Here is a 24558-nt window from a genome sequence, read left to right on the forward strand (position 1 = left end):
AATACAGCTTAGCCGGTTAATTGCTGTGATCATAAAACACGTAAACGGCAGCACGCAGAACCACGAGGCAACGTTTTACGTGATGTTTACTTGTTGCTATGAGTAATAAGACAGAAAAAGCCACGCCAAAATAAGTTTAGGAAGCCCACTAAGAATCGTAATAAAAGCATTTAAAATAAATACCATACACAGTTGAGGAAACGTTGGTTGAAGTACCTGATATGAAGTGGTCGCTGCATAAGCGAAAACCTTTACTCTCGGGATCCCACAGTTTCATTTTAGCCCGGTCACTAGCGCGTTTTATTATAATGATCCAACGTTTGTGGCGCTCCGGATCTTGGGGAATCCTGTAGATGGCTGATTCCTTATGTTGTCCGCGTCTGTTCTGGCATCCTGGGGCACAACAGGAATCTACCACATTTCCCGTTTGATTGAGTTTTCTGACAATAACAAATAGCCCAGCTGCGGGCTTCTGCCTGCCAATATGGCGCCATTTTGATTTGAACTGTTGCATGCCGGGAGAAGTGACGTCAACTCCCGGAGCTCTATACTCATGCATTGGGCATGAGATACATGCATTTCACTGTCTTCACATGCTCTCCCACCACACCTCAGATTTCTCATGCTGAAAAAGCAATAGCCTAAGCACACCCTGCCCCTCGCGCACTCTCTGACAATGAAGGCATGTGACACGAGCCAACCCCCACACCCCCACTCTCACAGCTGGACTTTTGCAAAAGTTGGAAGACCTGGTTGTGCATCCGGTGGAAATGCCTCGTTAGGTTCAAAACATTATTTAATGGTTTACTTGCAAGTTTACACAAGCATTACTTACAACTCCTGACTTTGATGATACCACATACTTTTTAATTACAACTTTTGAACTGATTCAAAATTTCCAAAAGTTTGCAAAGAAACTCTTCTTATTCCAGCAACTTTGTTAGCATGAATGCAGGCATAGGGAGCCAATGTCTCCTCCCTTTCCAGTTGGCTCATGGGTCCCCGGAAGAACGAAAAAATTAATGCAAGTCAACGGGGTTAAAAATGTTATTTTCTAATCCTCTTTGCCTTATGCCCTGGATCGCACATATGTTGTACTGCAATTTAAATGGAAAGTAATGATGGGTGTTTCGACCATGCTAGTCATGTACTTTGAGATTTTTCAGCTTTTAAAAGTTCGTAATTAGCATGACAACAAATCAGACATTCGATTGTCGCATATGCAACGTCACCACAGAATCTTTTCTCCCCTAGCGTAGCTGCTACTTACCACATGGCCTTGTTCATGGTGGTTCTTCCCTCCTGAAGGAAAGATTTAAAGTTTGCTGAACTTACAGCCCTTTTCCCTCTGTTTTTCTCTATGTCTTATTCAATGACATCACTTTTGTGAAGCACATTTGTCCTGGACTTATTTTCACGCAGAACCTAAAATAACGTTTCCCCCGTTGGAAAATAAGCACGTTCTTGGTATCAAAATGTGCCTTTAAAATTCATGGACATCATATGTGAAATCCATGACACATAACAAGCGAAATTAGAAAACAGCGTTTTTAGCCCCAGTGACTTCCATTCATTTTTTCGTTCTTACGGGGACCCATGGTGCGGAAGTAGATGGGCGTGACTTAGGCTCCCTACTACTGTCCCACTTCACCTGCTGTGCCTCTGGCTGATTTTTTATCCTTTACCCATCTTATTCCTAGCTCCCATGACCCCTGGCATATAATATGCAGCTGAGTGCCGGTCCTGCGTTTGTTTACATGAAAACCATAGAGGATGATGCAATCCTTTTGTTCTAATCCACTTTTTATGGGCTTTTTGGAGACTATGTGGGAACACCAGCTGTCAAACGGGACACTGTGAGGTGATCTGGCCAAAGCTAGCATACAGTAGCATTTTAGCTACTTTCTTAACTCTGTCGCTTCTGATGGCAAGGATATGAACAATGCTAACAGCTTTAGGGCTCATCAGGACCTAATTGGGTTGGTTGTGTTTTGTTGACATGTACATCTCCTTTAAGCCCCATGAGATGTCTAAGCTGCAGCTGTTACACACCTGCTTAGACTCTATCTAAACCTGGATGGCTGGGAGCTTTCTACAGCTGAATGAAGATAAGACTGAGATCCTCATCTGTGCCCCAGACAAGCTGGTTCCCAAAGTCAGAGACTCTCTTGGTCAGCTTGCTTCCCACACCAAACCTTCTGTCAGGAATCTTGGCGTGACCTTTGACCCAGCTCTCACCCTGGATTCTCATGTCAGTTCGCTTGTTCCCTCTTCCTTCTTCCATCTCAGGAACATTGCTAAGCTGAGACCCATTCTGTCCCGCTCTGAACTTGAGACTGTTCTCCACTCCTTCATCTCCTCACGCTTAGACTACTGTAACTCTCTTTTCACGTGTCTGAGCAGAACCTCCCTGAACCGTCTACAGGTGGTTCAGAATGCCTGTGCTCGGCTTCTGACCAAGTCCTCCAAACACACCCGCATCACCCCGCTTCTCCTCCAGCTTCACTGGCTGCCAGTCAACTTCAGGGTTCATTTCAAGATCCTGGTTCTGGTCTATAGGGCCTTACATGGACAAGCACCATCTTACATTGGTGATCTTCTTAGTCCCTACACCCCCAGCAGGTCCCTGAGGTCCAGTGATCAAAGCCTACTGGTTGTGCAGCACCAGGCTAAAGACCAAAAGTGACAGATCATTTGCTGCTGTGGCCCCCAGACTCTGGAACTCTCTCCCCCTGAGCCTGAGATCAGTGGACTCAGTGGTCTCCTTCAAAAAGCAGCTGAAGACTCACTTGTTCAAGCTGGCTTTTGTATGATCTTCTTCACCTCTCTCTCTTTATTCTGCTCTCCCACCTATTCCACCTTCCTCAGGATCCACTGATTTCCCTCTTTCCTATTCACTCTCTCTCTTTCTTAACATTTTTTAATCACAATTGCCTATTTTTGCTCATTTTAAATATATTTTTAAACATTTTTTAAATTCTTTTTTATATTTTTACATTTTTTGTTTTTGTGAAGCACCTCGTGATTTTTATCTTGCTATAGAAATGATACTTTCTTCTTCTTCTTTCTTGAAAGTGATGGAACACAACCTTATTTACGTAAAAACAGACGTGGAGCCGAGTCAGAGCCTTAAAAATCTTCCCCACTAAGCCAAAATTTAAGTTTCTACATCAGGTGAAATACAAACAGCAGCTTGTTCACAGAAGGTTATTTTTATGTTAGGGTAATCATTTTATAATGTCTATGTTAAACACTGAGCTCTATTTCAATTATTTGTCTGCTTCTCAAAAGCACATTTACACATTTAGGGTCCAAAGTCAGTGTGTACACATTTATGAATAATTTTTATTTCAGGTTGAGAATGCAGTCAGATAGGGAAAGGCCGGGTCCTCATACGTTGATGTACAGCCAAAGTGGATTCAGGCACACTCTCTCTTACGCCGAGGCGCATGTTCCAATCATCACTCTTCTAGCTGCAAGTTTAACTTTATCTGGTTGTTAGTAAATCGGAGAACAGTGAAACATGTTCCCGAACTGCACAAGTACACTTTAAAATCCTCACCACGCAAGCCAATAGCTTTGAGCTATTTCTGGTATCCCACCAGATTTAGCTAATTGTTTCTACATGAGCCGGCCCTGGAATAAGGTGGATACTTCTTATTAGGTCTGCTGTCTCACTGAGCAATTCCGCCGGGTGCGTGTCGTTGTGCAACGTCCGCAAAGCGTAGCACATAGCAATTAGCCGTCGTTTTACTGGATCGGTGCATTTCTACCAGCTGCAAATTGTTGAATTTTGGACGCATCGCAGAAGCGTAGGGATGTGATGCTTACGCTTTTTATAGATTTTATATATTTTCTATTTTAAATACATGCTGCCATGTTTCTCCTTCCATGTTAATGTGTGAATAGCTGAAGCCAGCCATGGTCTTGTAATTATTTAATCATTTTGTGAGATTGAGGGAGCAGTTGCGTGGAACGCTTTTGGTACCTTTTCGCGTCAAAAATGCTCCCGGTGGGAAGGGAGCTTGCAGGTAAAACATTTTTATCAAATTTAGTGATGCTTATGCATCCAGGGGAATGCCGGTGTTCTGACTATAAGTGCGTCCTTGTCAAATTTTCCTACCATTGAGTGTTATGACTTCGCTCTTGTTTACAGTATAGTAACACGCTTATTAAAGGGCAAGTCACCCCCAAATCAACTTTTTTTTTGCTGATAAACTATATAAATGAGTGTCTAATTGTGCGGAGGTAGAAACGTGTAGTCAATAATTTGGCACTTTAGTGAATCTTATATAAATTTTAATATTCAGCTTTAAACTGTCAGTGTTGCGCAGTTGTCAGGTAAAAACTCAGCATTGCATTTGAATTTAAATCTGCCATCCCTATTGGCTAAGAGGTACACTATGAAGAGCAAGTCTCTCCATACCAGAGTCTTACTCCGCTCCCACTTCCTGTTTGAAAAATGCAGAAAACGCTGTTGCCTGGCAGACAGAAAGAGTGGAGCCACTAGCAAATACACCCACACAGGCTCACAATGACATTGTGACCTCATAATGGACCAGCTAACATCATAGTGTAATATTTAGCCAATAGCAGCGGCAGATTTAAATTCAAATGCAGTGCTGAGTTTTTACCTGACAACTGCACAACACTGACAGTTTCAGGCAGAATATTTAAATATTAACTAAGATGCACTAAAGTGCCAAATTATTGACTACACGTGTGTGCAGCACGATTAGGCACTCATTTCTATAGTTTATCAGCAAAAAAAAGTTGATTTGGGGGTGACTTGCTCATTTTAGCACAGTTAATTTTAAGTAGATATTACTCAAAAATACAGAACTGCAGCATACTTATCAGCAAAAATAAACAGTGTTTGTCGCCAAACGCTTGGTCACCCATCATCAGTTTTTGCTGCTTCAGGTGTGAGAACGTGTTGAGTCATCGGCCTGCGCATGTCCCTAAAGTAACACATATCGACGAGTAGCACGGACAGTCGGAACGGTTACTGTAAAAGATGGTTTCCATGGTGATCCTAATGATCCACTGTTAGACGTTTTAACATTTCTTGGTTTTCTTTGCATGTTTTTATATTGTTTATAAATGAAAACATAAAATTTTAACATGCATATTTACAAAGTAGATAATGGGATTTTGAAAAGACAGTTTCTTCACAAACTGATAGTTTAGCTCAGACAACAAAATACATTCGGTAGCAAAACACAAATAAATTGTAAATAATGACACATTCAACCTTTATTTAAAGTTACATTAGGGTTTTTGTTTAATTTAGAAAAGATGTTTTCTTTTTGCATTAACCTTGTGCATTATGCAAACCTGCTGTGTCACATGTGGCATTTGTGCAAACTTTCCAAGAAATTGGAATTATCCTTAAGCTTTATTTTTAGAATGTTTCTCATGGGGATGTTCTCAAAGAGAAATGAGCCCATTTTTATTGGGATTAGCTGATCATAATGGATGAGATTTGTTGTTATCTGATTGCTCTTTATATCAAAACAGACTTATACACAAAGTGCAAAGCTGAAAAACAAAACGTTAATGTTAGAGCCTTTTATTTTATCTTGACCCGATAAACTCAAGGAAACATTGATTTTCTTTCAGGTCAGCCCTTCATCAGTTGGGCGAAGGAGCTTGGTGAGTTGGATTGTTTGTGCAATAAAACATTTAAAATGATCAGCGTTTTCTAAAATGCTTCAAATCTTAAAAGAGGTGACGTTTGGGATCAGGAAAACACTGACGACGAGGTTGATTTGATGCAGCACAAGCTTATCTGCGGCTGCCTTTTGTGTTCGTGCAACAGAAGCAGGAGTCATCGTTTCATTTCTGATAAAATGCTGCAGGGCTGCAGCGATGTAATCTATAATCTCACACACAGAGAGCAGTGAAGCAGTTTTTTGGAAGCTCGTGCAGAAATTCCAGTGGTTTGACACAACAGATGGGCACCAGCCTTGATCAGACATGGTGTGAAGCACGGCAGCAGGAGTTTGCTCAGAGCCCAGCTTTTAGACTGTGTCACATTCGCTGTAAAGTGATTTTAGAGGAGACGACGCAGACGGGGGACTCATGCATTCGGAGACCTTACAGGTTCCCTGGAGCTTCAACACTCAGGTAGGAGGAGGTTTCATTTAGAGTCTTATGATTCAGCATTTACTTCACCTGGATGAATCAAATTTGTCATGAAATGTGTTTAGACAGCTGCAGCAGAGCTGATAGGGCTGACTTGTGTGACTTTTTTAGTGTGTGATCACACTGAAAATAAAGTGATAACCTTTTTGTCGCACGCGGGAGCGAAGCAAAGAGGATGTCGGTCAAATGACGGCTCAAAGCTGAAAAACATCTTGAATAGCAGCTCAGAAAAACAGAGTACCTTTAATAGTACTAATGTGTGTACTCCAATGGGAGCTTGAAAGCAGAATCATTTAAGGATTACAGAGCATTTTGTCTCACACTGAAAGCCTCCGCTTGCCACTGATGGTTTCAAAATTGCCATCTGTAGGGATCAGATCCAAGTTTGTTCCACATCCTGGGATATTATGTCAGCCGAGTGGTTTGTAAAATCCTTCAGCGTAAAGTCAGGCGTAAAAGCAGATCATTAGTGCCAGAGGTAGCGCTGGGGAATAATTGGATAATAAACAGAAAGGGTTTACTTTTAAGGCTTACGATCAGGATTTGAACATCTGAATGTTACTGCGGCACAGTTTTATATAGAAGTCATCAGGATGGATGCTTTGTGTTAGTTTCCAGAGATTATGGTGCATTAAACTCAATCCTGGATGTGCACTTCCTGCCTGAGTAAAATATATCCTACTTTTGGGTAATGTACAGGACATTAAATGTACAGTGAGTAGTGAACATTTAACATAAGCTAGTGTAAATGGTATTTAAGTATCAACTACCAGCGGTTTAATCTGACTGAGGATGTTGATCCATTTCCTGCAGACAGATTATCATCTGAGCCAGCACATGTGGCTCTGCAGCTGTGAACAGCAGCTCGCTTCATTAAAATAATGCTCCGCTGGTGAACTGGTGGTCAAGGTGGCTCCAGCAAAATGACTAAAATTAAGCAACTTAATGACATGTTTGATTTATTTAAATCAAAACATGTTAGCACAACATACAAAATGAGGAGATTCAGCTCACACAAGCCATACTTTGCTATTTTTCATATTTTAAAATAATTTTCTTGAGCCAGCATGTGCTAAAATGAGGGTTTACAAGGTTAATGAAATGTCACTGAGATCACCGCCCTCTGTAGCTAGAATACCGCATTTGCAACTTCAGGGTGGCGGTCCGGTCTGTTGGACTTAGAAAATGATTGACCTGGCACTGCAGTCTGCTTTCAGCATGTTTGCTGCATGTTTTAGATGTAATTTAGTTGTGATTCACTCCTGTAGACACTAATGAAGGCTGAGGAGACATTTCAGCAATTGGATGAAGGTGTTAAAAGTATGAACAGACAGCGAGGAGATAGGTTTCGCTTTTGGTTCTACTTAACAGACACCAGGGGGGTGCTAAAAGCAAGCCAAAACGGCCAAGTATGCCTTTAAATGAGTCATTGTTATTGGTTGGATTATCAATTAGCTGCACACTTGTTTTCATTTCTTTCGGTGTTTCAGAAATGATTTTGGTCACAAAATAATTATAAATGAAGCCATTTTTTTAAATACTTTTGTTGGTTTCTAACAAACAAAAGTCAAACCCTAAATTAGCTGAGTTGGCTGAAATTCAGCTTATTGTTAAATAAATGTACATATTTGTTGTCTACTTTATTAACCTTTTCTTTTTTACCAAGTTGATTTATAGTCAGCCGAATTAACACTAAAGTCAGTATTTAGTCAGGCATTTTTTACATTGTCAGGGATGATCTTCCGCCCCATTTTCATTCATTTTTATTCAATTAGCAAAGTGCAGCAACTGTACTTCAACACATTTATGCTATGAATAAATATCCTGCGAACAAACCTGTAAGGAAACTGTGGATTGTTGTGTTAACACTGTGACTTTGGTGCTGATTAAACAACAGGATGTTAATTATGGAGCTTCAGAGGTGCTGGTAAGTTGTGATACCTTAGATATGTGTTTCATTCCAGGATTCTGACTAAAAAAAGCTGCACAAGATGGGTCTTACAATTAATTTCATTTAAAAAAAAATAAACTTAATTTAGAAAATTTAAAAGATTTTTGTCCATTTTAAAATAAGGATAAAAGATAAAGGTTTAGAAAGATATGCATGTGAAGCTGAAATGTCTTTGCTTACATGCCACCAGATTTTAATTACACCTTTTCAATTTATCCCCCCCACCCCACCCAACATAAATACTCCTTTTCATCTATAATTCAGAGTCATTTTCACCTGTTTATTCCTGGTACTCCTTTAGACACATGCAATTGATTTAGTGATTAACCTATGTTGACAGCAAGGGAAAAAAACCAATCAGGATGACATTTTGGAAAATTAAACCACAAGAAGTCCCCGATTTCCCTTCAACGAACAACCAGCTAATCAAGGTTCGACCATGGACAACCAATGTATGGCCCTCAACTTGCTTTATACAAAAATAATAATTCAATGAATATATTTGTGTCCAGCTTTAGTTTCTGTTAAACAATTTTATTTTTTATTTTTCTGAGTAAATCTAAAGATAAATCCACCGCGGACAGACAGATTACGGTAGATTTCTAGCCTCCTCTAACCCTAACCCTAATTTGTCTTGCTGGTTGTGTGACCTTTGTGCTGACTGAGTCCCTCATTAACACGTCTCTGCCAGCACTGAGGCCGAGTTGTGAAATCCCATTTTGTATTAAAAAGCCTCCAAACCATTACGATGATAGAAAAGGAGAAATTTTTAATTAAAAACCAGGTAAAAGAAGATGTTTACACCCTTTCACGCACATGAAAAGTGGTGCTTTCATGAAAAGCTATTCAACACCTCCTCGCTCTCGTCTCCTTCAAAACGTTACATAAGCACGCTGATGGTCACAGCAGAAATCGCTGGTTTTCTCTGATTAACAAATGGGATTTTATTCCTGTAAAAAGATGATGTTTTATCCAGGAGCAAAATTATTTCAAAACTCAGCTCAAGTTAGAATTTATTAAACAGTAATATTTGAATTTTTCCATTGAAACTCTTTCAATGGACGTTTATGAATGTACAGGTCAAACAGATAATTTAATAAAATTGCTCACATTTCTAATCATTTAGCAAATTTTTTGTATATTTTCTTTTTCTGTTAAGTTATGTTACAATTAGTTGTTATTCAAAGCATGTTTACATAAATGTAAAGTACTGCAAAGTGTTGTGGTGAGGTGCATTGGGGTGCCGGTAGCTGGGATAGAACCTGCAACCCATGCTGGACAATTTACTACTCAGTATGATTAAAATCTAATCATCTCTTCAACCTAATCCTAAAAATCAAGAGAGACGGAGCTTACCTAACACCCATTGGTAGAGCATTCCAAAGTTTTGGTGCCATGATCGAAAAAGTGCAGTCTGCTCTGATTTCAGATGTACTGCAACTAGGGATGGGTACCTTTGACATTTGAATCAACACGACACCAATTCCCAGTACCTACGAATCGATACCGGCACTTCCGTCCATCCATACATTTTCAGCCTTATCTGACTTATCTGGAGTCGGGTTGCGGGAGTATCTACCTAAGCCGGGATGCCCAGATTTCCCTCATCCCAGCTATTAGAGCCAGCTCTTCCGAGGGAATCCCAAGGCGTTCCCTGGCCAGCCGAGAGATGTAGTCCCTCCAGCATGTCCTGGGTCTTCCCTTGGGTCTCCTCCCAGTTTGACGTGCTTAGAAAACCTCACCAGGGAGGCATCCAGGAGGCCTCCTGACCAGATGCCCAAGCCACCTCAACTGGCTCCTCTTGACGTAGAGGAGCAGCGGGTCTACTCCAAGCCCCTCCTGGATGACCGAGCTTCTCACCCTATCTCTAAGGAAGAGCCCAGCCACCCTGCGGAGAAAACTAATTTTGGCCGCTTGAATCCGTGATCTTGTTCTTTTGGTCATTACCCAAAGCTCGTGGCCATAGGAGAGGGTGGGAACGTAGATCGACCAGTAAATCGAGAGCTTTACCTTCTGGCTCAGCTCTCTCTTCACTATGACAGATCGGTACAACGCCCGTGTCACTGCAGATGCAGCACCAATCCACCTGTCGATCTCACGCTCCAGCTTTCCCTCGCTTGTGAACAAGACCCCGAGATACTTAAACTCCTCCACTTGGGGCAGGACCTCATCCCTGACCTGGAGAAGACCTTCTACCCTGCCACTGCCTCCATTCCTCCAATGCCCATTTTATGGCCAGCAGCTCGCGATCCCCTACGCCGTCCTTCTGCTGGGTGGTGGAAAACTTCCTGGAGAAGTAGGCGCAGGGATGAAGCCTGTCGTCGGGCCCGGCTTGGGACAAGATGGCACCGGCGCCGACATCCGAGGCGTTGACCTCAACCACAAAGGGGACTGCATGATCCGGATGGCGGAGGATAGGAGCCGACGTGAAACGGGTGACTAGGTATTGGAAGGCCCGAACGGCGTCTGGAGTCAGCCGGAACGGTTGGCCGAGAGGGCTTGGTCGGGTGAGAGAAGTGAGAGGTGCCACAATGGTGCTAAAGTCCTTAATAAAACGGCGGTAAAAGTTGCAGAAACCCAGAAAACTTTGCAGTTGTTTCAGGCTTGTTGGGAGGGGCCAGTCTCTCACTGCCTGGACTTTCTGAGGGTCCATCGTTAGTCCTTTATCTGAAATCATGTAGCCCAGGAATGATACAGACTGCTGGTGGAAGGAGCACTTCTCGGGCTTACAGAACAGGTTATTGTCCAGGAGCCGGGTTGGAACAGCGCGAACATGGTGGAGGTGTTCGGCCTCGGACTTGGAGTAGATCAGGATGTCGTCCAGGTAGGCAAACACCCACCGTCCCAACATGTCGCGGAGGACATCGTTTATGAGGCGTTGAAAAACGGCGGGGCTATTGCGCAGCCCGAAGGGCATGACTTGGTACTCCCAATGACCGGTGGGGGTGATGAACGCAGTCTTCCACTCATCTCCAGCTTTAATACGGACCAGATTGTAGGTGCTACGGATGTCCAGTTTGGTGAAGATCCGCGCCTGGGAGATGGCGTCCAGAGCAGACGTGAGGAGTGGCAGAGGATGACAGTCTTTGACTGTGATTTTGTTCAGACCTCGGTAATCGATACAGGGGCGGAGATCACCCTCCTTTTTCCTTAAAAAGAAGAAGCCTGCGGCACCCGGGGAGGAGGAAGGTCAGATGAAACCCTGCTGGAGGGCCTGGTCGATATAATCCTCCATGGCTCTGGACTCGGCGGGAGAGAGAGAAAAAAGGCGCCCCTGGGGTGGACTGGTTCCTGGTTGCAGCTTGATTTCCATGTCGTACGGGCGGTGAGGCGGCAGCGTGGTGGCGCGCCGCTTGTCGAACACTGCAGCCAGGTCCCGATAGGGCAGTGGCAGATTGGGCGGTGTTGGGCCGGGGTCAACGTCTGGGCGGTCTGGCATGGATGGAGGAGGAGAGAGGTGGGCCTGGCACTGGGTCCCCAATTCCAAAAGGCGGCCCTGGGACCAGGAGATCCGGGGGTCATGGAGACGGAGCCAGGGAAATCCCAGGATTAGAGGAGAGGAGGGAGCACATATGATCAGGAACCGGAGGGTCTCACGGTGGCCTTGGACGGTCATCTGGAGTGGCTGGGTTCGGTTTTGGACCGATAGGGTTGGAGGGGCCTACTGTCCACCGAGGTCACTGGCACAACTCTCTCCAAGGGGGTCATGGGGATCTGTAGGCGCTTAGCCAGATCCATGTCAATAAAATTGTCAGCGGCCACCAAGTCCACCAGCGCGTGCATCTGAAGTGAGGTCTCACCATGAAGGAGGGTGACATGAAGAAGGAGTCGATTTAAAGAGGCAGGGGTTGAAGGTGACCCAGGCTGAGTGACCACGATACTCAGTGGGTTCCGTCGTTTCCCAAACGTAATGGACAGTTCAGGCGTCTGTGGTCGGAGGAGCCACAATAGGCACAGAGACCCTCGCGCCACCGTCGCTGTCTCTCCTCCGGAGGAAGGTGGCCTAATTGCATGGGCTCATCAGTAGAAGCGGGTCTGGGAGCAGGCGTGGGGGAACGAGGAAGAGGTCCAGGCACCCTGGATGGGCGAGTGAAGGGCTTGGGCCGAACCAGAACCCGCTGATTGATGCGCAGCGCCAGATCGACCACTTCATCCAGGGTCTGGGGCAGTTCCTTTCCTGCCATCTCGTCACGGATGTAGGTCGCCAGTCCCTCCAAGAAGACGGCTCGGAGGGCAGAGTCATCCCACCGCAGCTTGGCGGAGATGGTGCGGAACTCCGACGCATAAGCACACACCGAGCGCTCCCGCTGGCGGAGCTTTAGGAGTTGTGCTTCTGCTCCCACTTCGCTGCTGGGTGGAACAAAAGTCTTTCTGAGGGCGGACACAAAAGCAGCATAGTCATTGCAAGCCGGTGACTTGGAATTATAAAGCGCAGCGGCCCACTCAGCCGCGCTTCCAGAGAGCAGGGAGGTGAGATGCGCCACCCGAGAGCGCGCAGAGGGGAAGCGTCCTGGTTGGCACTCAAACTGCATGTCGAGGGTGGCGAGCAGACCGTCTGGGCTCCCTGTCTCTCCATTCCACCTCTCCGGGAGACTGAAGTGCGGCCCCTCTGTTGGTGGAGTGAGGGCTTGCTGCTGGAGAGCATGGAGGGCTGTGGATAATTGCAGAATGAGATCGGTCTGGGAGTTTTGCTTGGTATTGAGCCGATCAATCAGGGTGTGGAACTGAAAGAATTCATTCTCCATTTGCTCCATCTTTCTTTTCATTCGCTCGAACTCTGCTGGATCTACGGACTCAGTCATCCTGTCACGATGGTCGACGGTACGGGAGTTGAGCTTGGTAAGGATGTTTGATGTCTGGATTATTAGGTAGAGAACTCTGATCATGGGTTTCAATGAAACGATGACTGAGTGAAGAGCCGGTGCGGCGTCTTCCATATATAGGCTTGGGAGTGACTGGGAGAATGCCGGGAGTTCCCGCAAGGAGCATGCTGGGAAATGTGGTCCAAGATGGAGGCCGGTTAGCTGGGAGAGGCCGGTCCGGGGGCTTGGGTTCTGACAACTTCCTCAGATCTTTTTTGCTGGTTTCATCACCACCCAGTTACCCATCCCATTTAGTGACTGCTTTGTTTACAGCTCATCCACAGTGACAAGATACGCTCTTGCGCCAGCGAGCGGCACGGGTACCGAAACAAGGCACCATTTCATATGATGTGAATCGGTACTCAGTCGGTACTATGGAATTCGGTCGGTGCCTTAAAAAGTACTGAATTCGGTACCCATCCCTAACTGCAACTGTCCAGTTTTAGCAAACTTTACAGGACAAAAAAGCAGATAGTTATCTGTATAGAGATTAAATTTTGCCACATGCTTTCAAAATATTGACCTCAATGGAAGCAAATAAACGGAAAACCGAAGAGGGCCAAGAATTGATCCCTGTGGTACACCCCAGAGAAAGACAGCACTGACGCAAAATCACCCACCTGGACACAGTACTCATCCCAATTCTCCATCTGGCTGCTTTAAGGTCAGAAGTTGATGCGAATTTGCAATAACAGTCTATAAGAAGTTAAATGTGCTAAAATAAATGACGGATCTGCTGATCAAAAAGATGATACATTTAAAAAAATCATTTTGTGAAATGTTTTTCTAAACAAATCCGTCATCATTTATGTTCTCAAAGGTTACATAATCCAACAACTACAGCAACAACAATAACACCGCTCTTGCTATAGAAATAATGCACGCTTTTCAAGTCAAGATACACACCGCTTCAAGGTGAACATGTTGAAGTCGAACTTTATGTACAGGTGGGAAACATCTTTCGCTCATAATAACGAACAATTTGTTTGAACTGTCATGAATCTCTTTCCTTCAGAATAAAAAGACATGTAATTAGTTTCCAAGGCAACCGTGCTTTTCAGCGTGGGATAATGTGTTTGTTCACGATGTCCTCGACTGAAAGTCGAGTCAACAGAGATTTACTAGAGGGCAATTTCAGGTTGTAACAGAAGGAAGAAGGGGTTTGAAGGTTTTAAGCTGTACTAAACCAGTTCCACTACTGAGTAAATGTTCTTTGTTTGATTTGTGCATCTGTGTGCCCAACAGAGGAACGATGATGAGGCGGTGGTGGACAGGGGAGGAACACGGTCTCAACAGAGAACAAACTTTGAGCAGGAAGATTTAGAAGGTACCAAAAAGCATCAAGCAGCAAGTTGAGCTGCTGCAGAGTCCGCCCACTCTGTCCTAACAACTGCTGCTTTCCTCTTGACAGTCTTTTTTTTTTTAAATGTTAAAAGATAAGAGCAGAGTAGGAGGCTGAAGCTGTGGGCGAGCTGAGTTTGCACCGGTAATTTCCCAATCACTCAGGAAAAACATAGGCAGTAAAACAAAGATATAAACATCAGGATGGAGAAACCAAAGGCCAGGAGCTGAAGAACTCTCAGGGGTAGGTGTCAAATAGCAAAGTGTGGCCATTCTGGATCCATTCTTAAGTTCTTCAGCCATGTTTTCTTCTTGGGGTGCTGTGTGTACATTAATGAGGAAAATTTAATGTCATAGAGTTTAGCAAATGGCTGCAAAGAGTAAAAATTCATTCATTCATTTATTAGTAAAAATTGTAAAAATTGATGGGGGTCTGAAAACTTTCTGTGCCCATGGTACATCCACATAATAATTTATGAAAGGAAAATTGTTCTCAACTATGAACAGGCTCTGGAAATTCTAGAGAAGGTCTTCAGGGGCAGTTCTAGAGGGGGGTCTAAGTGGGCCAGTGCCATTATGACAGCGAGCTTGCCCCCCCCCCCCCCCCCCCCCCCGTGCCAGCCCCGCTGAGACCCCAAACATTAATAAGCACAGATTTTTTTTCGTGATAATTTCATTTAAAGCATCATGTGAAACCAAAGCATGTGAATATATTTATCTGTAGTTGAAAAGAGATGTTGAAACCAAAATGTTCATGTTGTTACTGAGACAGATTACTCAGATATCAAATAATTTTTATGCTGATAGTTGTATTTTATTTTAAAACTTATTCAAAAACAATTGTATCTTTGGGTATTTTTACAAATGTGCCTCAGCTGATTACTTCCATCCAGTCTTGAAAATAAACAGTATTCAGTGTAAACAATAAATACTATATTTAATAACTTGTTTCTTTGTTTTGACCCTAATGGGGGATTGTAATTTACTCCTACTCTGATGTGTTCATTCTGCTATTGTTCCTGTGTACACTGAATCATCCCTGAGCAATAACAAGAAGTGCAATATTATTGATTTGTATGTCGATCAGTGGAACGGATATGTTGATTAGCAGTCGATTGTTGGGATTTTAGAATTAGATGCACATTTTATGTCTAGCTGCTGCTATTTGTAGAAGTTGTGCCTTCCAAGCTACAAACCAAATATTGTTTTGCGAATGCAAAATGACAACAAAGTATTTATCTACTTCACAAGTTACAATGTGCTATTTTCAACCACATGATAATTTAAAGAATTGTGTTTATCACCTATAATCGTTCTGACCTTATAGTAAAACTATTGATAAACATCTTCTGCCCCCCCCCCCCCCCCCCAGGCCACAGGACTCTCTACATCGGGGTCCATGTCCCCTTGGGCAGCACACGGCACCGTAGCCATCACAGGCACCGTCACCATGGAAAAAAACACTGGAGGAGAAGCAGGGATAGGAGCCTCCTCTTAGTGGAGGGTCCAGAGTCGCCAGTTTATGGTACCAACACTGATGCATTCATTAGTTTTTACTAAAGTGTTATTAGATGTGATTAATCTTAGTTCAATCGGCTCAGACACTCCGTCCCAGAGAGTCCAGTTCCTGCTGGGAGCAGATGATGATGACGAGGAGCACATCCCTCATGACCTCTTCACTCAGATGGATGAGATCTGTGTGCGGGATGGAGACAACTCCGAGTGGAGAGAAAGCGCCAGGTATGCCATGCCACCTTTTGTTTCTACAACATTAGATAACTTCAGCTATTTTTCAGGTTACAAGACTACTTTGCTAAGTCCTCGTGTTCTGTTGACATGGAATATACAACATATTTTATTTACATTGATACTCTGATAAAAAGCAATAAGGATGGAGAGTAAATGAGTGAAGCTGAGAGGAAAAAGGAGATTTAAGAGCTACATGTGAGGGCCTCAGAACGAATGAGTGCAGACGTAGAACAGATGGCAGGCCAGTTTTGCCGTCTGCTGTCTTCACTTGATGCAAACTCGTCTTACAGGTGGCTGAAGTTTGAGGAGGATGTGGAAGATGGAGGAGAGAGATGGAGCAAACCCTACGTTGCTACACTGTCTCTGCACAGTCTGTTTGAGCTGCGCAGCTGCATCATCAACAGCACCGTGCTGCTCGACATGAGGGCCAACAGCATCGAGGAGATTGCAGGTAAAGCCTTTTTAACAGCAGGACAATCATGCCAATTTCTGACTAGCTCCGCCCCTTCTGACAATCTTAAAGTTGCACATTACCGTAATGCTTCTAAAGATAATCTTACAATCCTACCTTTTGTGGTGTGTTAAGAGCGCTCTGGTCCACTCGGAAGGACATCAGGATCACTCCAATCATTAATACGGCTTTCAAGCATGTTGAATCCCATTGGTCTGATTTTCAGATACAAATGAATGTGATACCTGTTGAATGTGGCGCCTAGCCAATCAGAAAGTGAGGTGACCGAAGTGCACAGCACGCTGCTCCTCCACCATGCTTGTTCACTTTGAAGTTTTATCTCGTGAGATTTCACATCCGAACGGAGAATGTCCATGACTGAAAGTATTTCATGTGTCGTGTGTATTTACCGAGTACAGTGTAGGACCTTAAGCTGTCGTTGGAAGACTCAACATCTATCAAAATAAAATCTATTTGTTTGTATTTAAAGGTTCACAGCTTGTGTTTTTTCCACATTAGATATGGTTTTGGACCACCAGGAGTTATACTCACCCCTGGGAGATGAGCTCAGACAGAAAGTGCGTGAAACCCTCCTAAAGCAGCACCATCACCAGAGCCAGAAGAAGCTGAGCAACCGTCTGCCGATTGTGCGCTCCATCGCTGATATGGGCCGTCGGGCATCAGAACTCCACTTGGACAAGAATGGTAAGGGAAAAAAAATCTGTGTTCAGAAACATGTCAGCATTATTTAGAAAGTGAAACTTTTTTAATTGAGTTCATGGAAATATTTCCAGCAGATCCTCATCTTGTCTTGATTTTTTTTCTGAGTAAGATTGGCAAAATTCAGAAAAGTTCAAACAGATTAGGTCAAACGACAGCCTCTGGTTATCTCAAGGTCATGCATTTTAAACATCATTTAACAAATGCAAAGCTGGAGTCCATATTGTGATGTCATCAAGGAGAAGAAGAGGAGATTTTTCAATTTGAATGGCTATCCACTACTTCCAGGTCTGAAAGCCACACCTCCTACCGCGGACACGCAGGGACAGCAGAGCTAAAACAAAAGTCCGATGTAGTGTAAGGTTAAACGCTGCGCTAATCACTTAGCTTCAGTACACGAAAGATAAATCCCTTTTTGTTCCCCAGTCAGCTTGAAGTTTACAGACTGACCTTAATTCAATGTAGGCCAAGTTAGCATTCAAGCTAGCAACACATTAGCCTACTGAAAACACCACATACAACAATTATCTGCACCAATATTTCTCTTGTCTAAATAAAATGTTGGTTACGGTTCTCTAAAACACAATAATGATAGTATTTACCTGTCCAAAACAAACTTTTCCAGCTCTTCATCAGTTTTGAGCCCTTGTAAATCAAGAAACTCCCTCCATCGTTTAGTGTTTCTAATGTAAACTCCACAGACATATATGTATGTCTATGGTAAACTCTACTCAACTGTTGTGAACTTCTTGTGTTCTTTCTTCTTTGTTGGTGTGTTAAGCTGACTGGGGCACGTTCTCAAAGATTGACAGCTCCCTGTGGATACACAACTCTATTGGTCAACAGTCTAGGCTCATATAACTGATTTGTTTTTCTGATTTATGAGAAATATAAATTATGAAAGATTACCTTCTTTATATTATGGAACAGGGTCACATTTAAGCATTTTGAAGTTACTTAAAACTTTGTAAACAATGTATCCCATCTTTACTTAATACTGAAAACAGACCTTAAGCACTGCAGCATATTTGATGGTTGTGTCTAAAAAAGTTAATCTGAATCATGAATGCATTTGTGCATTTAAATAAAGGTGAAATGTTAAACAGTTTATTTAAAAATACTTGCTCACTCAAAATGTATTCAGTATTAAGATGTAAAATCTAATGAAATGTAACTTGTTGAACCAGTGAGTTTTTGTTTATTCAGGTCAGCTGACAGCCTCCCAATCCCAGTTAGCAGGTCCAGATGGAAAAGGAGACATCAGCAGAGAGAACAGCTCTGTGGACTTCAGCAAGGTATGCTTTTTATTTATTTGGTTTAGGCATCAACAGAAGCAAATACTTTAAAGATGTGGAACACAGAAAAAATATTTAGATTATTTCTGATTATAATCAGTTTTCTCACGCATCTCCTGCATTAGCTTCTGATAGAAAATTAACAGTAAAACCATAGGATTTGAAAAGCCTGACAGATCTGAGTGACACGAACATTCATGAACTCACCTATCTTTACTCTTGATGTGGAAGGCTGTTGTTTAGTGTTCAGGAAACAGCAGAGAACGTCTCGGCTTGTAGAAGCTAACCGTTAGCATTAGCAACTCCAAACAGAAGAACTTCTCCAGGTTTGTGTTATTTGTGGAGATAAAACGTTGCAAGTCACCGGTAGAGGCGCGTTGCTGTTATCCAGTTCGAGGTTAGATGTCCAAATATCAGGAAATAAGACTACAAAATCTGCCGTCTGAAGCTCAGCTGTGGCTTACTTCTAATCGCTGCACCGGAGATTTGCTTCCCCAGAGAACGACTTACAAGACATTCATTCCTAATGAAAACATTAAACGGGTGTTTGACACCTTTAATAAAAATGACTGTGAAACAAGAATCAAAGTTAATCAATGAAGAAATTTGTAATAAAGCAATTAAAATATTTTCATTTAATTTCATTTCACTTTATTTATAAAGCCCCTTCTGCAACCTTATCAGATGCCCAAGGCGCAGAATAGAACAAACAAATATGCATAAAAACAGTACAAAACCATAAATAAAAAATAAAAAAACTCAAAAGGACCACATTACATTCTGGACAATGAAGCTACTGTAACACCTGCAGAGAAGCCCCAAGATGTTACATCAGAATAGGTTTGCCATTTTCAGTAAACAATTCACAAATTAGGAACTTGCTTCGGTACTAATGTGCTACATATAACAATAAGATTAAAATAAAATCGAATAAAATATAATAAAAAAAAACTAGAAAACTTTCAGCTATAAAAAAATGGCAGGTAATGGTAACATGGCCGATAACGTGACGTTGTGTCGAGTACAGAAGACCAGCATGGTTGTGTGTTTATAATCTATTCACAAGTCTAACAGCAGATGGAAAGAAGCTGTTCTTATGGTGGGAGGTTCTGGTCCGGATGGACCGTAACCTCCTGCCTGAGGGGAGCGGCTCAAAAAGTCTTGACCCGGGTGCGAAGGGTCAGCTGCTATCCGACCTGCACTCCCGAGTTCTGGAGACGTACAGGTCCTGGAGAGATGGAAGGCTGCAGCCAATTACCTTCTCAGCAGAGCGCACAATGCGCTGCAGTCTATGTTTGTCCCTCACTGTGGCTCCAGCATGAAGTGAATCTGACCAACCAGCATTAATGTGGGCAATGAAGCACAGAATCGGATCTCTTCAAAAATAGATCATTTATGAAAAATTGCAAAAGCTAAAAGTCCATATAAAAGCTCAGTCTGTGCAGGTTGTGCCTACAAAACAGGGCAGGGAGACCAGTTAAAATCCAGGGGGAAGTTGAATTGTCTTCACCAAACCAACATGTATGAAGCCAGGTAGTGACGATGACTTGAGCTTCCCCCAATCGGCCCGGTGCCTCCAGCCGTCCGACTCAGTGCTGACAGGTGTTTGGTCCTTCTGATCAGTGGCTCCTGGTCTCCCCTGTTTGGCACACCTGTGAGCTTCTGCGAGGAGTTCTGCAAAGAGTTCAGCACAGCCACAATAGATCAATAAAAGTCATTATATACATTAAAACAAACTAACAAGAGGAAGCAGTTAAGAGACAGCGAGGTTCACCCGTGAGTCTTTACCTGCAGAGTTCAGCACAGCCGCAATAGATGCAGAGCTATGTGTGCCTTCCCCTTAAGTAGAGCAGTGCCTGATTTCTAATTGAGATCACCTGTGTTGCTGCACCCACACACACACACACACACACACACACACACACACACACACACACACACACACACACACACACACACACACACACACACACACACACACACACACACACACACACACACACACACACACACACACACACAGTGTGATACAGCTCTACCAGGTTACACTACGCTACGACATCTGCTGTTGGAAAGACATTAAATAGAAATGCGTCTTCAAATGAGACTTAAAACCCTGCAAAGAAGGTGACTGGTGCACGGTTGAAAGCAGTTCATTCCCCTGCCTCGGAGCCAACACCAACAATGCACGATCCCCCCGTGACCTGCAACAGGAACACGGAACCAATTCCCTATCAGCTGAACAGAGGGCTCTTGATGAATAGTGTCTGTTCAAAAGGCTCACCAGGTAAGGAGGAGCAGTCCCGGGAAGACCCTTAAACACCAGAGTTACCACTTTGAATGTCACCCTGAAGTGTACAGGGAGCCAGTGCACAGGCACCAGTACAGGAGTGATGTGCTCCCTGCGCGTCGTGCTTGTCAAGAATAGCGGCTGAGTTTAGGACTAATTGTAGCCGTGCCACCGCGCACCAATTATGAGTCTCCTAACAACGTTCAACAAGTTAATGAAACTCAGCCATATACAATCAGCAATGAAATCTCAGGAAGCAAAATTGGCTGAAACATATAATGGAAAAATATACAAAATAAAACAGGAAGAGAATAAGAAAAGTACATCAGAAAATACAAAAAGGTTTGGCTTAGATGATCTTTTTTGCGGGTTACCTAGCATAAATACTGTATAAAAAGCATATTGACCTCCTGAGGCTTATTTTTTCCTATCTATTGCCAACTAAAGATCTTCATACTTTTATATAACAATACTCCACATAAAAAGTACATCACATCTGACAAAAATGAGCAGACTGTTATGCAATGTTGCATTTTTTTGAGTAACAGGAGGGTATTTTTCACAGAAAAAGCAGCCAGTGAGGGATTAGGATTATAACCATGTTAAGTATTAAAAAGGTCAGTCAACACAGACCACAGATGGGAAAAAAGAACTCATTCACCATTATGTTGTGCAGGTTTGAACACTTCCATATGCTTTTCTTTGAGCTCTCATGAAATAATTATAAAAAATGCTTTGAATATGTGTTACAGGAGCTAAAAAATAACATTTTTGTTGCTTGAATTAGTGCTTGAATAAAAAAGTAAGTTTGCTTTTTATTTCCCAGTGACCCAATAAACTAATCTGATAAATCAATGTGTCCTGGAGCGTCAGCCTGCGAGGGAACAAGCAACACTCCAGTGAACACTTGTCATGCGATTATCACTTAAAAATCAACACCTTTAATATTCCAAAATGCTCGTCACAATACGAGTGTCAGAGAGCCGAAAGCAGACCCGGAGAAAGAAGGCTTCGTTTTTATTTATGTTAATTCTGGAATCTTTGTCATTATTATATAACAGATCAAAAAATGTCTTCTGCAATATTTCTTTCACACTTCTGTGACCTACTTTGTTAACACAAACAAATCCCCCACAGATGGAGGAATTTTAGACTAGAAACCAGTTATATTCATGCATTTAAAGGATTAGTGGGAGGATAAAAAGTAAATAAAGACCTTCTTCTTGTGAATTCGTGCCATATGAGTGTATTTTTTTTTTATTCAAATGGACCAAAGCTGCTTAGAGGTTCAACTTTTGGGTGTCAAGGGTTGTCCGTGCTACCTTTTTCAGATAGATCTTCATTTTATGAAGAAGATCCCACCAGGAGCAGAGGCGTGTAACGTGTTGGTGGGAGAACTGGAGTTCCTGAACAAGCCGGTGGTGGCGTTTGTCCGTCTCTCTCCTGCGGTTCTGCTCAACGGGTTGGCTGAAGTCCCGATTGCTACAAGGTCGTTGCAGACGTTCCTAAAAATGTTTGATTTTTATCACGATTCACGTTTAATTTGACAAAATAAACTGTTTTTCTTGTATCATCTTCAGGTTTCTGTTCATTATTTTAGGACCTTTGAGCAGGGGCCCTCAGTATCATGAAATTGGAAGATCCATAGCGACACTTATGACAGATGAGGTGAGAAAAATGTTCTGCCTCCTGGAGAGTTTCTAATCTTGAGGAAAAGTGTGCGGTTTGATGAAATGTCAGTCAGTTGTCATGCTCAGATTTTCTGCACTTTGAATAAATTCACAGCCCAGCAGAACTCAATTAAACTCCCCAACGTGGCGGAACATTTTCAAGTGTGAAACACAGCTCAGAGCTTTCAGAACTTGCTTTTTGGCGATTAGTCAGCCCTCATGTGCTCCTGTTTGTCCAGACGTCATGTAGTCATCCACTAAGATTGTGGGAAAGGATCACCGACTCCAAAGTCTGTACTTGATTAGGAACTCTTTTAGGAGAACAGAAGTTGGGAATATTGTGAAATTAGGATTCTTTGCTTATTCAGGGACCATAACGCACTTCATATTAATTCAGACAGAGTCAAGTATATCATTAAAAATAAATTTTATTTTCTGGACTAATTATAATGCATGACAAGCTATGAATATGTGAGGGAATGCTGATGGAATGTGTGTTGTAGGTGGTGTAGTGTAGAGTAGGTGTGTATCAGAACCTTTGTATCTGAAAGAGATTGTGAATTCTGGGTGCAAAGAATTTTGTGGTCTGCTTTAAGCTAGAGAGTTGCTTATTCATAAAACAACATCAGACGCAATCTGTTGTGTCTACGAACCCTGATCGGAGACCCCCAGCAGATCCGGAATGTCAGGAAGTCTTGGTGGACCTCAAAGCACAGAGGTTCGCAGAATAACCGCAGTAAGACCAGTTCCAGTCTAGAGTTGTCTCCGGGTCCCAACAGGCAGGAAGGCTCGTTGCGTCTAAGACGGACGTCTGAGAGTTGCAGTAGCTCTGGAAGGAGCTGTTGTCTGTAATCACTTGCAGCGTCGTGGCAAGGTTTTGACTTAAGGCCAAAGGAGGTTGCTTCAAAAAGTCATCTTTCCTGATTTGGCCGAATTGAGGTGCCAGCTGGAAACTGAATAACTCAGGAAGTCATCCTAGTTTTATTAACCCCTATGTTAGGATTTCTGGCAAATCAGAATTTGACATGTTTGTTGACGTTACCAACATCTTTCAGAAATCACGCCTTCCAGATACAAGATGTCTTGTTCTGTGGATAAAGAATCTCTAAACTTATGTGAGAGGTGACTGTAACCGTAATTTGTATCTTATGAACTAGGGATGTAAGAAAATATCGATATGGCAATATATCGTGATATTTTTCCCAGCAATATTATATCGATATTCAAAAGCTGTGTATCGGAAATATCGATATGGCAATATATCGTGATATTTTTTCCTGTGATTATTACATCGATATTCAAAAGCCGTGTATCTAATTCTTGAAAGAATTTACATGCAAACATGTGTATTTTCTTTTCGTTTTGTGCAATTCAATCGCCACCTGCTAGTTGGCAGCAGTGTGTGACGGGTTTTGTTTCCACCATTGAAATGTAAATCCCTCCATCATGGTTCAGATACCTGATGTTAAACATGTTACGTATCAGATTTGACTGTTTATTGAACATTCTTACAATAAATTCAGCAAACAAATTGCTTGTAACGTCTGACTGAATGTATCGCAATATATCGTGATATATCGTATCGTCTCCCCTGTATCGTGATATGTATCGTATCGCCAGAATTTCAAAAATACACATCCCTGTTATGAACCTTGTGCATGAGTGTAGATCATGATTCACTTGTTAAATCAAACATTACTGATCATAACATGTAAATCTTTCAATGTGATGGTAATATTCATTTCGCTTCACTGAATTAGGCACAGATGATTCAAACATATAACATCTGGTTCATTCAACCATATTGTTCATTCATCGTTCATTCTTCATTATTTTAACAGTTCACTTTTATTCTGTGAGAAATCCAGCAGTCTGAGATGAGAGGAAAGCTATTGTCCGAAGACCTTGGGGAAGAACACTTTGTTGACAATCTTGTGTCCTGGAATGTCAACAAGCACCGTAGAATCTTTCTTGGTTCAGAAGATTAGAAAGCACACAGAAGCAGGTTTATTCCTTTGGATTAAAGGGTCACCATGTAGGTCAAAATTTAGATGGGAATTTACTCTTTCTGGACGTTACACT

At 42.6% G+C, this 24558-nt stretch overlaps 1 protein-coding gene across 3 annotated transcripts in view; it reads left to right on the top strand.

Annotated features, from left to right (window-relative positions):
- The window catches only part of slc4a10b (solute carrier family 4 member 10b), a 41349-nt gene that overhangs the window by 2046 nt on the left and 14745 nt on the right, over window positions 1-24558 (top strand). Inside the window, exons 2-11 of one of the 3 annotated variants that reach the window (XM_054746979.2) lie at window positions 5623-5655; window positions 5897-6129; window positions 14206-14287; window positions 15674-15826; window positions 15903-16041; window positions 16341-16501; window positions 17021-17206; window positions 18428-18516; window positions 22138-22295; window positions 22387-22474. In XM_054746979.2, coding sequence (XP_054602954.1) covers window positions 6085-6129; window positions 14206-14287; window positions 15674-15826; window positions 15903-16041; window positions 16341-16501; window positions 17021-17206; window positions 18428-18516; window positions 22138-22295; window positions 22387-22474 — 1101 coding nt within the window. In that variant the 5' untranslated portion in view covers window positions 5623-5655; window positions 5897-6084. Of the gene's footprint in view, window positions 1-5622; window positions 5656-5701; window positions 6130-14205; window positions 14288-15673; window positions 15827-15902; window positions 16042-16340; window positions 16502-17020; window positions 17207-18427; window positions 18517-22137; window positions 22296-22386; window positions 22475-24558 lie in introns of those variants that run through there. The other 2 variants (XM_015966577.3, XM_015966578.3) reach the window with 2 other exon arrangements.

This window comes from Nothobranchius furzeri, chromosome 14 (genome assembly GCF_043380555.1).
Source record: "Nothobranchius furzeri strain GRZ-AD chromosome 14, NfurGRZ-RIMD1, whole genome shotgun sequence".
In the NCBI taxonomy this organism is placed as follows: Eukaryota; Metazoa; Chordata; class Actinopteri; order Cyprinodontiformes; family Nothobranchiidae; genus Nothobranchius; species Nothobranchius furzeri.